We start from the raw sequence: 15,598 nt of genomic DNA, 5'->3' as shown, positions 1-15,598 counted from the left end.
CCCTCGCTAATGATGACATCATTCCTTCTACAGGAACAGCAGGGACGAGTGGTGGCGCAGTTCACGTTTCACAGGGCAGCAGAAGCAGCATTTCAGCCCTTTAGCTTTCTTTATTACTCTTACTACAGAGGTTCCCAGCTATTCTTTCAAACAAGAGGCTACAAACAGCCCTTCATTATGATCTGTTGACAATAATAGATGAGGACAGCCTATGCCTTCTTCCAGCTGTTGTGCACTGAGGCAAGCTCCCAGCCTGGTGAACAGTAATTGCAGGTTTCTACAAATGCATGTACTTCTGGGTGTCAGCAGTGGATTTTGTGTATTTGTTCACCAGTGATCTTCAAATCCATGAGGAGTTGTGGAATTACAGCATTTTATCTTTCCAAATGAAACTGGAAATTGTCCAACTGTCTAACACCAATACCTATAAATACTGTTGATTTTTTAATGTCACAAACCTACTTTCAGTGAAAACATTAGTTACCCAAAGAGCACACGTGCAAAACATGATCTAGGTGGATTAGCAGAAAAGTTAATGACTTTTATTCTATATTATAATCATGCTAAATTCAAATATAGTGTAATATGTCTCTCACAATTAATGCCTTTGGTTGCAGAAACACCCAACTGTTATACATCTATTGTGTTTTCTTATGCACTTTTGTTAGTCCCAGGGCTTTTGTAACAGCTGTACAGCTTGCAAGAGCCTAAATATTTTATAAATGTTAAGGGATAACTGATGTATCCCCTTTTCTGTAGCAGGTGGAATATATAACTCAACCCCAAGAGCCAGGATATAAAATCATTTCTTGATAAGTGGGAAATTTTATTGTGAATTAATCACAGTATATATATATTTGTCCGGCATGGCAACAACACAGACCAAAAACAAACAAGCAAACAAACGAAAAACATGGTAACAGAAGTCCTGGTGGTCAGTGGATCTCAAATATTTCCGTTTAGACACACCGTGGTGTCCAGTTTTTGAGATCGCATAAGGATAAAAAAACAGAAATCACCACTAAAACATTGCTGAATGGAAATGGAAAGCTGCCTCTGAGAATCCTCTTTTTTAACGTAACTTCACAAATAGGGTAGCTCAGATACAGTTTGATGTAGGTTACAGTAAAAGTGTTCAATTTAACACTGAGAGTCAGTTTCATGTTTGTGCACCAAGCCTGATCTTCGCCTAAAGGTTTCCTGAAAGGAGATTCGTCACTCAAACTAATGCTAACCTCAGGAGTAGGCCTCTAAACCTGGCTCATAGAAACTGGCCCATAAGCTACAATGTAGGTGCAAAGCAGAGTGCACAAATGCATTTGGGGTCTATTAACGATAAACAGCTTACCAAAGGTTCATCTACGTAGAAAGTCTGAAGCTGGACATTCGGCATGGCTTTGTGGAGAGGTAGGGAACACAGCTTTAGTCAAATGTGCAAAGGTATTCACATGGCTGTCTCTAATTTCCAGCAGCTCTGTCAAGGCATGAGTTACAGCAGATAGTACAGTACTTGTCCAAAATGCAAAATTCTTCTGACTGCCTGAACCACAATGTAAACCATACTATCATTAGCCTGTCCAGAGGAGGTCCATTTGATCCACTGACCTTCAACACCAGACGTAATGTACAAACTGTGCTTCCTTTCTTTTTTTGGTGAAAAAACAAACAAAACAAAAGCAAAATCAGTACAAATACATGTGTTTGAACAGGTACATTCTTTGGAGACATTCGGGAGATGATTATAATTAGCAAAGGTTTAATTACAGATTGATGGGTTTCTGCTAAAGATAAAGTGCTTACATTTGTACATCCTTCAACATCAAGGTGTTCACCTTATATCAACAGTGCCTCATTCTTTTGTCACATTCAGATCAACTTTTTAACTCGACACTCAGGTTCCAGAGTCTCCTGGCCTCCTCTCCGCTCCCATATGGACGTCCAGAGTGTACTACAGCAGCTTTGTCCGTTCTGGGGTCTGAAACATCTGGACGTCTAAAAAGTAAGCAGTGTTTCACAGCAAGTCTATAAGAAATGTGGGGCGAGAAGAGTGGCACTTCATGACGATGTCATCCCACGCTTGATACGAGGTAAGAGTCAGGATGAGGAATTTACGACTCTGAAAAGGAGGAGGAAGAGGAGCGATGTGTATATCTTTCCCGGCCGCTTGCTTCAGCTCAAATAAAAATGAAGATTTTTTTTTTTGGTTTTGCACCGCTTTCCTCAGCAGGCGGGACGGAGGGACGTGTCCTGATTTGCTCGCCAGTGAAGAACAGATCTGGCTTGTCATGTCTCTGACTCTGCTCCAGCCAATGGGACCACAAACACTGTGATGTCATCGCCAGAGCCTAGTCTGTCATTAGGCAGCCGCCAGCCTCGCTCTTTCAGAACACCACGTGATCTCATCAGGAGGTCTTGAGCTGCCAAAGTGTACCTTTAAAAAAGGTCAAATATAAAATGAGACATATTTGATATGCAGAGAAACACACTGTTGAGGGAGGTTGTTTGAGTACGATGGCATTCTTGGTGATCCTACTTAGCGATCACTGGAGAAACACTTAACCACAATGTGTCGGCACACTGACATCTACTGGTGTGTCTAAAGTAACACACAAGTCAGCAAGACTTTAAAGAGGAATCCCACCAATTACTCAGCATTTCTCTATAGTTTAATTGTAATAGTTAGGTGTAAATGAAGTCAATCATAGTGATTTCATGTGAAGGGGTGCGTTGTAGAGGAACATATTGACTGATTTAACTTAAATAGTGATGACAGGAACCAGAGGTTGCTACCCAGCTAGAAACATTGGGTTAGGAGAACATGACACGAATGTTATGATTTTGGTTCTTAGAACATTTTATAGTTTATAGTTTTCTGGAAGATCCTAAGATATTTTTATTAATTTATTTGTTTATTCTCACAATGGCATCTTTCAAAAAGTAATGCAAGTTCATCATTTAAACTTTTTACTATCACTGTCAATCAAAACAATTCATTTATTAAAACTAACAATTGAATGTATTATTTTTGTACATTTTAAATTCAATTTAAGTTTAGTTTAGATGTTTCCATGTTAGTGTTTGTCTAACTGGCAATGCTGGGAAACGTGCAGACACTGTGAAGCAAACCATTATGACATTATTATTTCTGTAATGTTACAGGCTAACCCGGAACATTTTAAAAACACTGCTGAACGTTCCTATAATGTTCATTGTTAGCTGGGTATGTCTAAAATATTAATATAGCCACCTTTCCTTTATATAAACGACTGCTGAACTTACGTGTTTTTTTATAAATAATATTGATAATAGTGTAATAGTGTTACTATTACAAAGTTGTAGGTATTAGGCAACATTTTTCATAACCATATAACACTTTTATGTGATGTAGCTCTCAAAGATTTGAAATGCTTGCAGATGTCTAGTTCCCATCACCACCACTGTACCCTGACTCTGTGAGCTTCTCAAGAACTAGATCATTCACACTAAATCAGTCTCCATGACTTCTGGATATTTTGGTGTTTTCCCAGCTGTAACATGTCCAGTCCAACTGATAAACAAACTAACAGAACGTTATTAAGGCTTAACATCCTGTATGCTCCCCTTGTCCTAAGGGTCAAAAAGGGATGTATGAACAAAGGTGATGTTTCACTTTCTCTGATGTTGGGGTCACTCTAGAAAAAGTCATTAAATTTTAAGCTGAAAAAGATTATTCAGGATTTAGAACATTTTCTCTGCTGTTATGAACATAGTGTTCAACATAGCGGAGGGTAATTTTGGACCCTCAAGGCTGAAAGTGAATGTCTTAAGGAAGATTAAATAAATCCCAAAAATTCCCAAAATTGAGAACCCTGATAATTGAAGTGCTAATTAAAATTAAAATATGATAAAAATAATATAATATTTATCATTTATTTCCAGTCCTAATCTAAAACACCAGGTGCACTCAATCTAAGGGATCAACATGTGTCAATTAGAGGTAGGTTGGAACTGAATTACCAAGAACCAGTAAGTTGGGTAGAACCAGTACTTCAGAGCAGCATCTTCTATTTCAATTGCTGGAGACTCTGAGACAGTCCACGTTTTACTCTATGGCAGCTTTCAACATGCTTGAACCAAGCCACACAGAAGACCGACTAGCTCCCAGAGCACTGCTTTATGCCATCGTTTAGACATGACTTGTGTAATAAACAACATCCCCTGGCTGCAGTTAGTTTGTCTTATGTAGTCTGTGTAAGTAGGGAGGTTATGATAGACAGGTCAAAAGTTAAAAGCGTACCGCATCGGGTCATTCGGCTCACAGCAGGAGAGAAAGTTTGTCACAGCATCGGCTACTTCCCTGTCAGAGGTCACATCCCACAGTCCATCGGTGCCCATAACGAGGACATCGTCAGGACCATGCTTGTGCTCTGAAATGTTGTATACTTTCACCTGAATAGATAGCAAGAGGACAATTGGATGTTAGGAGTGTAACACAGATATTATGCCCCCTCATCCAAACAATACTCTACATTTAAAAATGGCAGTGCAAATTGTTCATATCACTATTGTTACTATCACATCTCATGCCATTGCACACACTAGTATCTGTGACTAAACTAGATGCTGATATTAAGACTACCTATTTGGACTGAAATAATGACTTTAAATATAGAATACTTCTATCTGATATGCCATTAGACAAATAGTAAGGTTCCTTGGATTCCTGAGAACTGTAATATACATATTTGGTTGAAGTAGAGTAATGGGAAACAACACTGCCTTCCCTGTGGCAGACTCAGGTTTGATTCCACTGCCGGACAAGCAGTTTTGCTGCAGGTTGTGACGTTTCTGGATTACATATTTTTGAATATGTAGTGCAGTGCTGGTAAAAGCTAACTGGTGAGGTACGCAGTCAATAACTGTATCCTTCTGTGAGTTATGAGCAATACAAATGTTATGGGGCCATGATGCTGTGGGCCGGCATGTCATTGACCTCCTTGCTGCTCACTCTCCCCCATCTCACCACCACCAAATGGTTAGTAAATTGTTGGATGGATAAAAGAGCAAACTTCTTGAAGGCATTTCCTCAAACCCACCTCTGGACAGCAGGACAGGAAGGGTTTGATGTAAATGTTGGAGTTGTACACTTTCAGGTCGTGATCACCTAAACCGCGTGTTACTCCGATAGTGGCCATGACTCGGGCCTGGGAATGAACACACACACACATACAGTTACTAGAGATTCTGCTAAGATGTCCTCACTGGTTGCTCTCTGTCAGGCAATATAACATTACATGAACATGTATACTAATTAAATGTATTAATTTATTACTAGTCAAAATACATAGAATTAGACATCACAGGAGAACATCACAGGAACCAGGCACATTTGAGGTGTAACTGTTGATTTTTTAACTATCTGCTTCATAAATACTTCTTCTCATCCTGACATTATAGATGTTGTTAATGTGTTAATTATATATGAGCATCTCAGCTTATTATAAATTTATAAAGTCATTTAGCTTAGCTTTACCTTTTTCCCTTCTCCATAAATTAGGGGGAACTTGAGGTCATCTTCCACAATTGTCTTATACGCCCTGCAATATAAGAAATTACAGTGTGGCATTACTGACCTGGTTATACAGGATATTAAGATGAAGAATTTTGCCACCACAACTTCGCCACACCACAACAACATCCTCACAACATGTAGCACACTTTCGTGCATGCTTACCACCCAGTCATGGTGTGGTCTCTAAAGAGCATCTTCTTGCCCAGCTCCTTGTGCTGGATGCGTCGAGGGAACTCAATGTGTGTGAATTCGTTTCCAAGCAGTTCTGGTTTAAGGAAGCCCTAAACACAGTGCCATCAGGAACATGAAATATGTGTTACTGGAAGTCATCTTAACAGGTAATATGAAAGTAGCAGATAATCATACAACAATTTCCAAGTAAGGAATCATTAGTCTGCACCATGAGACTAAAAGTAAGAGTGACTTCACCAATGAAGGTTTCTAGGCTGCATTCTAAGCCGTGGTTTACCTGCAACCTTGGCACTACACTGATTCATGCCATCCTGTTAACATTCAACTTTCAATTAGAAGCCTGGAGGTTGAATTGCAAAGTACAGGCATCACATTTCCTCCCACAATAACACTAAAGTGAAATTTTTTGAACATTGTGTTTACAATTACTGTTATTTCAAAACTATAAGTGCATCACTTTTGCATAATATCATAGTTGTCATCTGGTGGACCCAACAAATGCAGATGCTGGTAATGATGGAAATATATATACATATACAGTGAGTCCAAGAAGTATTTGATCCCTTGCTGATTTTCTTTGTTTGCCCACTAATAAAGACACTATCCTTCTGCACTTTTAATGGTAGATATATTCTAACATGGAGAGACAGAATATCAAGACAAAAATCCAGAATATAATTTTAAAGAATATATTTTAATTAATTTGTATTTCAATGAGGAAAATAAGTATTTGATCCCTCTTGCCAAACACACTCAATACTTAGTGGCAAAGCCTTTGTTTGCAAGCACAGCGGTGAGACGTTTGTTGTAGTTAACCACAAGTTTAGCACACACACCAGGGGGAATTTTGGCCCACTCTTCTTTGCAGATCCTCTCTAAATCATGAAGGTTGGTGGGCTGTCGCTTGGCAACTCTGACCTTCAGCTCCCTCCATAGATTTTCGATCGGATTGAGGTCTGGCGACTGGCTGGGCCACTCCATGACCTTAATGTGATTTTTCTTGAGCCAATCCTTTGTTGCCTTTGCTGTATGTTTAGGGTCGTTATCATGTTGGAAGACCCAACCACGGCCCATTTTCAGATCCCTGGCAGAGGGGAGGAGGTTGTCCCTCAGGATTGTGCGGTACATGGCTCCATCCATCTTCCCAGTGATGCGGTGAAGTAGCCCTGTACCCTTGGCAGAGAAACACCCCCAAAACATTATGCTTCCACCTCCATGCTTGACGGTGGGCACAGTGTTCTTGGGGTCATAGGCAGCATTTTTCTTCCTCCACACATGGCGGGTGGAGTTGAGGCCAAAAAGTTCAATTTTGGTCTCGTCTGACCACAAAACCTTCTCCCAATAACTTGGTTCATCTTTCAAATGATCATTGGCATACTTGAGGCGCGCCTCCACATGTGCTCTCTTCAGCAGGGGTACCTTTCGGGCACTGCAGGATGTGAATCCATTGTTGCGCAAAGTGTTGCCAATTGTTTCCTTGCAAACTGTGGTCCCAGCTGCCTTCAGGTCATTTGCTAACTCCTGCCGAGTGGTTGCAGGACGATTTCTGACTGTTCTCAGCATCATTGCCACCCCACGAGGCGAAATCTTCTTTGGAGCACCGGGCCGAGGTCTGTTGATTGTCATGTTATACTCTTTAAACTTTCTGATAATTGCACCAATAGTTGTTACTTTCACATCCAACACCTTACTAATCTTTTTGTAGCCCATTCCAGCTTTGTGAAGGTCAACAATTCTGACTCTGAGGTCCTGTGACAGCTCTTTGGTTTTACCCATGTTGGAGACTTGAAATCTGTGTGATCTGTCTGATTCTGTGGACAGGTGTTTTTCACACAAGTGATTAGTGAGAACAGGTGGCTTCAGGTCAGGTAACAAGTTGATTGGGAGTGTCTAACTGGTCTGTAAAAGCCAGAACTGCTAATGAATACTAAGGGATCAAATACTTATTTCACTCCATGAAATACAAATCAATTAATATATATTCCTTAGATTTATTTTCTGGATTTTCTTTTTAATATTCTGTCTCTCCATGTAAGAATACATCTACCATTAAAAGTATAGAATGATCATGTCTTTATTAGTGGGCCAACGAAGAAAATCAGCAAGGGATCAAATACTTCTTGGACTCACTGTATTTAATGATTATTATGACATTTTATCTGGAATGATTTTCACCATGCTTTTAAACTAGCCCCTGGAAGATAAGTCAGAACTGAATTCATCTATGCAGATGAGGAATCTCACCAGATACTGCAGCCGTTGCCTCTCGCTCTCTGGCGTGAACTCATTGGACATCGGAATGACCTCATCATTACGGACAATTATGGCTCTGAGAGAGTACAAACAACTCAGTTTATGCTTCGAAGCAAACGTTTCTATGAATAGCTTTCGAATGCTGCTTTGAATGAAAATGTGCTCATTTCATTTGAATCCCAGAAAATGACTGAATCAACACCGTATCCAATCAAAATGTCTGAATGAAAACCAACAACAGACTGAAACGGAACACCAATCACTTAATAGTTTTATTAATTGGAAACACTGGACTTGGGAATGACCTTATCATTGTGAACAGTCATGGATCTGAAAGAATGCAAAAACTCAGGACTATCTTCAATGTGTCTTATTAATCAACAAAGGCCTAGTAAAACAATAAGTCCTATTATTATTTTCAGTTCCAGCTGAGAAATGTATTTAGACTGATCAACAGTGATTAACTCCTGAATGTAAATCTCCTGATCTGTGTGTAATGATCCTGAGTTTAGGGACAGTTTTAAAATTCTGGATGAATGATCTGAACTTATGAGCTCAGTTCATTTTTAAAATTCATCCTTACCTGCTGTCTCCTGCATTTGCTACATAGAGTTTCCCCATCAAATGCACAGCAGTCAAGGCACAACATCCACCGGAAATACTGTAAGAGGCTTTCTCTTTCTCAATAAGGTCGTCCTGCGTAAGTGGAAGAGACACCAGAACATCATTCAGAATAGCAGGACAGAGTGTTTCATCTGTTGGATGTGTGCTCCAGTAAACTCTGTTTTTGAAAAAGAATAATGTTAAAAATGACAATGCATAATGTCAGAATTTACCCCTTTAAACCCTGTATGTAGGTACACTACTTATTACAGCTTATTACGATCATAATGTGCATCATTTTTACAGGCCCTAACATAGAACTCTGAGGGACTCCATAAAACATGGAAAACTAAATGGCTAAACAATGGCTTAGACCTTTTAACCTAGGGCTTAAGGGGTTAATGTGAGGGTATTTACAGCTACTACTAATATATTTAGTGAAGCATGCTGGAATCTCAGGCCATTAATCCATACACTCAATTTTAGGGGGACCAGCAGTAATGGAGTTCATTGTCTTTGAACAATGAGGACTCTTGAGACTCAGAAATCAGAATAAAGCCAAAATCAGAAGCATAGCCAAATTATTCAAACTGTCTAGGTGCATTGTTAATAAGAAGAAATGCACTGGTGAGCATAACAGTATCAAACAGCCCCATAATCGGAGATGAAGGAGTAAGCCTCAAGTTGAAATTTGCTAAAAAAGATACAAATAAACCTGGAACAATGTCTCTCTGATAAAGGGGACTAATCTTAACTTGTACCACATCAATGGGACAAGGAAAGTGTGGAGAACAAAATAATTGTTCATGATCCAAAGAATACCACATCATTTGTAAAATATGTAAGCAAGGACAAGAATGGCTGCCAGTGGCACTGGCTCACTTACTTCAATTCATGATGTGACTGCTGATGGAAATGTGAATGGTCAGTGTTGGTTGGTCAGTCACCTGACCAGAACCCCACTGAGCATGAATTTAGCTCACTGATGGCAAGACTAGGTAACAAAATGTAAAAAGCACCCCAAACAAGAAGAAACCTAAAATGGCATTACAGTCCTCACAGTTATCCACTGCATAGTCTTTACAAAAAGTGAAAAACATGATTTTACTTAAGATTATGAATATGTATCCACTGTGGTCCCCTGCAATAGTTGTACTATGTACAAAATGTGATTCCAACATAGTTCACCTAACACTGACGTGAATATCAAATTTAATATGACATACTGCACTTTTTCCTGCTAGTCTTTACTTCATTTCAACTCGATGCACTGGAGTGCAGGCAAAACACACACAATATGTCACAGTCCAAATCCTGTCCAACAGTGTACATTCTAATAATTTATCATGGATGACATCTTGGCCAGAGCCCCATGGTCTCACCATCTGTTTGAAGGCATTCTCTATGATGCCCATCACCAGGCTCTCCAGACTGACCACCTTCTCCATGTGGAACCGATCCACAGACGCTTCCTGGTCCTCTGCATCCAAGCAGGCCCCCTTCTTGTGGTCAGCCTGGTAGGGGCTGCCGTTCTTGGCCAGGCAGATGGGCGGTGGGCTGCTCTGGTTCTCCAGAAGATGAGCCACTTCACACAGACGGTCACGGATGAGACGATGGAGAAGCTTGGAGGCCATCAGGGCAGCTCCAGAGCCGGCGTGACCATCAAATACGCCCCAGAAGTGCATGGGGATACCTGTGGTGTCCTGATTAGAGAGAAGAAGAGTTAGAGAAGTACTGGGAAAAAAGGGTCAAGAAGAACTGTCATCTCATACAAATATACAGCAGAATAAAATAACATGGCCTCAGTGGGACATGCAAGACAGGGCCTGTAGTTTCTAGACAACAAATGCTGAAATTGAACAATATACAAGTGGAGTAAAATACACAAAATTATAATGCAATAGTCAAAATACAAGTACACATATGTAGCAATTAGGCTCAAAGCCCACCAAAACATTCAAAAAAAAGGCAGTATGACACTGATAGTCTAGGAAAAGGAATAATGTGTATAATACAGAGAGATTCCACAACATCCTGTTCCCTTATGTAATAGTAATATTGAAATGTTTAATATTACCAGTAATTTGATCTTTAAAAACAAATAAGCTTTAAAAGGCCACTTAACATTGCTGCTTTTCACTTAAGCTAAGCATCTAGGAGTGGGCTATCATGCTCAAACTACCCAGACACTCTTCTACCCTGTTTTAGCTGTTTTAGACTAGATTTTTACAGGATTGAATCAGATTCATTCGTTTGTCCACCTGATCCAGATGTTTGTGTTTGAATTCACCCACTGTTGATACCCATCAATATCTTTCTTTATTATTTCGCTGCTGTTTTATCTGTTTTTAGTATCCATTTAGTTCTCCATGGTTTGACCCCTGTGGCTGCTCTGTACACTGTGTGAATAATTCTGGATCAATAGACCAACAGAAATGCTTCAAATTATTTTAGACCATTTTTGCCTTTTCCTGTAAAGTCACAATTTTGGAGATACATGTTTTTCATTGGACAGCGATGATATACAGTACTAAAAATTAGAATGAATAAATCATCTTGTCTGGGCAGTAATTGTTGATTTACTCAGTAAAACACTTATAACAATAATAAACACTAATAACATTCCTACAGAAAGTGGTGGTTTTCCATCACTGTGTTCATTAAAACATCTCCAAAGCTCTCCTCATGGGACTCCAGTAGTATTTACAGTTCTCATCCAACACCTGGTTTGGTAAATCAGTGCTTAATGATGGTGAGCTGCTGATGGAACTGAACACATCCACATCCCTGTGCTGGCTGGACTGGGGGCGTCCAGGAGAAACATGGAACCAGGCTTCAGACTAGCTCAGAAGATCTCAACTACTTTCTTCAACATAAGAAACTCTAACAAACATAACAACTGTTCAAGCTAAAGGAACAAAGGCAGCAGAACTCAAACACATCGTAATGTGTGTTTAATATGCTGTGTGATGTTTTTTTAATGCCACAAGGGGGATCTAGCTACATCTGGGTTCTCCTTGATGCTGCCAAATATGTACCTGATCACAAATGACACATTTCCTGATGTGACCTGCTGATGGGATTAACTCTGGAGATTAAGACAATCTTTCTTATGTTTAAAAGGGCAGACCGGAGGCAAGTTTTTCAGACTGTAGACCCAATTTTACAAAGCAACGACAGCCATCTGGCCTGTATTCCTCTCTCTTCATACTTAGCACACTGTTAAACAACAGATGAAGAAATGTGATTTAGTAGAGAAAGAGATATGGGTAAGTATGGGAGGCTAGAATGAATGGGGTGACCATGCAGGGGTTTCTTCTGAAATCAAGGATATCAGGAAAGAGTTGTCATGCTTTTGTTGGAGTAACTGTCTTTACTGTCCAGGGAAGAAGGCTTCTGAAATCAAGGATATCAGGAAAGAGTTGTCATGCTTTTGTTGGAGTAACTGTCTTTACTGTCCAGGGAAGAAGGCTTTCAACTAGATTTTGATGTGAGGATTTGATTGCATTCAGTGACTAGAGCTTTGGTGAGGTTAGGATGTTGAATGATTTCCACCCTACCCCACCTCATCCCCTACTCATTCCAAAAGTATTGGATGGAGCCCCATCATTCCAGAGAACACATTTTCACTGCTCTACAGCCCAATGCTGGGGGGCTATATACCCCTCATATTATGCATATTATCTGCTCCAGAGAGTCCTTTTCCACAGGGACTAGACAAGCTGTGTGTGGGCATTTGCACATTGGTGTCAGCAATGAGCGTACATTAAAGTAGCTGAATGAATAAATTAAAAGGGATGTCCACAAACATTTGAACATATAGTGTATGGGTGTGTATGGAGGGCACAAAGTACTAAAGGGCAGCATTGAACAAATAAAGCCACAGTCAGAGGCTCAGTGTTGTCTTTGCCTTCTAGGCAGAAACATGCTAATGTACTTACTTTTACAGTACAGTGAAACTCTTCCAAAACTGGGGTCAGAGCACAGGGTCAGTCATGCTATGGTGCCCCTGGAGCAGGGAGAGTTAAGGGCCTTGCTCAATGCAGCCTAGTAGATCTGGGTATCGAACCCATGTCCCTGAGATCCATTAACACAGCGCTTTAAACCCCAAACCAACACTGCCCTGAAGCAGCTGTGTGTGGAAGGTAGGGTACATTAATGGGGTCACGTAATAATCTTGGGATGATCTGAACACCAAATACAAACACCCAACCACACACACAGTCACGGGTTCAAGAGAAGTAGCTAATTAATAAACACCCCTTTATAGTCATATGATGTTTTTAGTTTTTTGAGATAATGTGAATCTGGCTGTTGTTCTTTACATTGTGTCAATAAACAGTTTAAGAAGGATTTTTTCTCCTTCTGTGAAGTTACAAGATTTCTGCATTTTATATACATTTATATATTTGTTATACAACAGTTAGTTCCATTCTCACAATCTGATTGGCTGAGAAGCGTACAAATTGTGCTGATATTTGTGCTAACAGCACAGCGTGTGTTACTCTGTTATACAGTACTGCATTGACAACAATTGAAAAAGCTGAGCTGAGCCAAAGTCCTCATAGGCAAGTCTTTTCCCTTGGCAGCCATCTTTGCAATGCTGCAGTGCAGTCATTTCCAGAACTACAAGACCAGGCTCCCATCTCTATGAATAAGAAGAGACCAAACTAGTGGAAACCGAAGGTCAAATTACAGTTTCAAACACATATTTTAAATTATGAACAGTTTACTGCACTGCATCACACCGGGGTGGGGTACGGGGGGGTTGGGGGGTTTAACGTAGAGCCTTCACTGCTGAATAGCTCTTTTTACAGAAGAGTAAGACTCTATTCGTAAACAGGCGCCACGTTGAGCGTTATGAGAACTACCATTAATATTTTAACCAAGGTTGGTCTCCTCATTTGTAAAGTCATTGGCTGAACTCCATACTCCGACAGTTCGATGGCTCTCTCCGCACCACAAAAGGTGAGCTTTATAGTAGCAGCAGTTATCTTGGACTGTGTACAACATTTATCTTAACGGTCCTTACCTACAGTCGGCCCTGGTGTTCTGGAATTGTTACAGTTAAATATCAAATCATTTGCTGTTGAACTACTTTTTGAAGGAACTGACAGCATTAACAGTCAGTTCCTTTTTTTGGAAGGAACTGACAGCATTAACCCCTTAAAACACGGATGGATCACTTGTTGGCCATAGTGTTATTACAAACTTCTATTACTATAAAATAGCCCCACTACACCTTAGTGTGTAATGAGACTTTCTGATTTAAAGGGTTAGACTATGTTCAGTATGAAATCCAGGGCTTTTTTCATTTGTTTTTTGGTTTATTTTGTAAAAGCTGTTGTCAGTGTTTTCCACACCTAGGCGTTCCCAGCCTCCCGCCAGGTATGTACAGTATTTTAAATACAGTAATTATAAATATATAGTATTTTGTTTCATTTGAACAACATTCTGTTTCCATTACGACAGCTTTCAGAATTCCAAACATCAAATATTAGATTTTTTATAGGAAGCAATGCACATGGGCATTTGTTAACAGTCCAGCTTAGAACCAATGCCAACACAATAAAGATATTTTAAGAAGTGCCTTGGTTTGGACTTTTTTTTCCCCTCTTTGATTTTTCCTTTTGGCACTAAATTGCCTCTGATTTAAACACTTTGAATCAGAGCTGGGCAATATGGCTATTTTATTGTATTGTGATGAATTCTGTTATTCTGATAACAATAAAAAAGATGTAAAAGATGTTTTTCTAAGCTTAATAAACACAGATCAGCTGCAGGCTTCATTACTAACAGTGTAATTAGACTGGTTTAATTAGATGAAGAGCAGCAGATGAATAAAAATGACTATACTCAGTAGGTGAGGGTATGTGAATAGCAGTTTATAAGAATCTGTAGCTACTGATGTATTTAGTCTGTAATACTGATTGAGTCTGTGTATTGTGATAATTATTGTGTACCATGAAAAAGTCCTTAAATATTGTGATATAGTATTTTTACCATATTGCTCAGCCCTAACTTAAAGCAACCATTTCTCAATTCAGTGCACGCCTGCACCTATTCTTCTAACATTGGATATTGTGTATTGAATAAACAAGGGCACACAATATCACTGAGGCAAAGCATCAAGAGAACGTTTGACTAAACTTAATTGAGTTAACCCAAAAAACGGTCTGTAATCAGTTACCTTATCATTTTAATTCAGCCTGCCTTTTATTACAGGGTGCACACTGTAGGATGGCAGACTTTCTCCTCTGGCTTACGCTCAGACTGACTGCGTGCCTCACTGTAACTTGCACAGTTTGGTTTGCACAGTTAATAATGGTCAGCTCATCACATCTTATTGGTTGCATAGTCTTGAATTTGTTGCACAAAACTAAGAAATGTGTACAGTTGAATGAGGAACCCAAACTTGAAACCTGAGCCTTAACCTACTTTCTGTTTTGTGCAGATTTAAACAAATGTTTTGAGTATGTGCAACAGATGCTCATCAAGCAAAATGAGGTAAATCTAATGCAATCTGCGCTGAGGCTAGATTTACCAGTTAAACTGTTCACCAGCACTCATGCAGGGAACTATGGGCCTGCTCAGGCTAATGGCAAGATAAGTTCTACAGGAAATAAATAAAAGATAAGAGAAGGCTTGAAATACAACATCTACATATCACTTCAGTGGCTGCAATGGAAGGGCTGATATAAGCAATAAATAAAGCATCACAGCACATCTGAGTTTTTAACATGCTTCTTCTGCTTTACACAACAACTGCAGACAAACTATTAATAAAAGCAGTAACAAAAACAGCCTACGGGATAAAGAGAGGTTGGGCAGCTGTCAAATAAACATGAAATCAAAAAACAATACAAACATTATCAGGGGATGTAGGATATGGGCCCTTTAATGTAATGGTATTATATTCCTAGTGATATTGGACCATTCAATTCAATTCAACTCAATTCAACTTTATTGACATTATACTAATACAGGGTTGTGCAGTAC

General features: G+C 39.6%; 1 protein-coding gene across 1 annotated transcript in view; it reads right to left on the bottom strand.

Moving 5' to 3' along the window:
• Positions 1-805: 805 nt before the first annotated feature.
• ppm1j (protein phosphatase, Mg2+/Mn2+ dependent, 1J) overlaps positions 806-15,598 on the bottom strand; it is a 28,937-nt gene continuing 14,144 nt past the window's right edge. Inside the window, exons 3-10 of the mRNA XM_072684670.1 lie at positions 9,982-10,302; positions 8,580-8,692; positions 7,988-8,072; positions 5,714-5,832; positions 5,513-5,576; positions 5,076-5,183; positions 4,277-4,428; positions 806-2,431 (exon numbers count right to left, since the gene is read on the bottom strand). Of these exons, the coding sequence (XP_072540771.1) occupies positions 2,284-2,431; positions 4,277-4,428; positions 5,076-5,183; positions 5,513-5,576; positions 5,714-5,832; positions 7,988-8,072; positions 8,580-8,692; positions 9,982-10,302 (1,110 nt within the window). The 3' untranslated portion in view covers positions 806-2,283. The remainder of the gene's footprint in view (positions 2,432-4,276; positions 4,429-5,075; positions 5,184-5,512; positions 5,577-5,713; positions 5,833-7,987; positions 8,073-8,579; positions 8,693-9,981; positions 10,303-15,598) is intronic.

The sequence above is a fragment of the Salminus brasiliensis genome, chromosome 7, assembly GCF_030463535.1.
Source record: "Salminus brasiliensis chromosome 7, fSalBra1.hap2, whole genome shotgun sequence".
NCBI lineage: Eukaryota > Metazoa > Chordata > Actinopteri > Characiformes > Bryconidae > Salminus > Salminus brasiliensis.
Note: the sequence above shows the minus strand (reverse complement) of the source record. Positions and strands in the feature narration are given on the sequence as shown.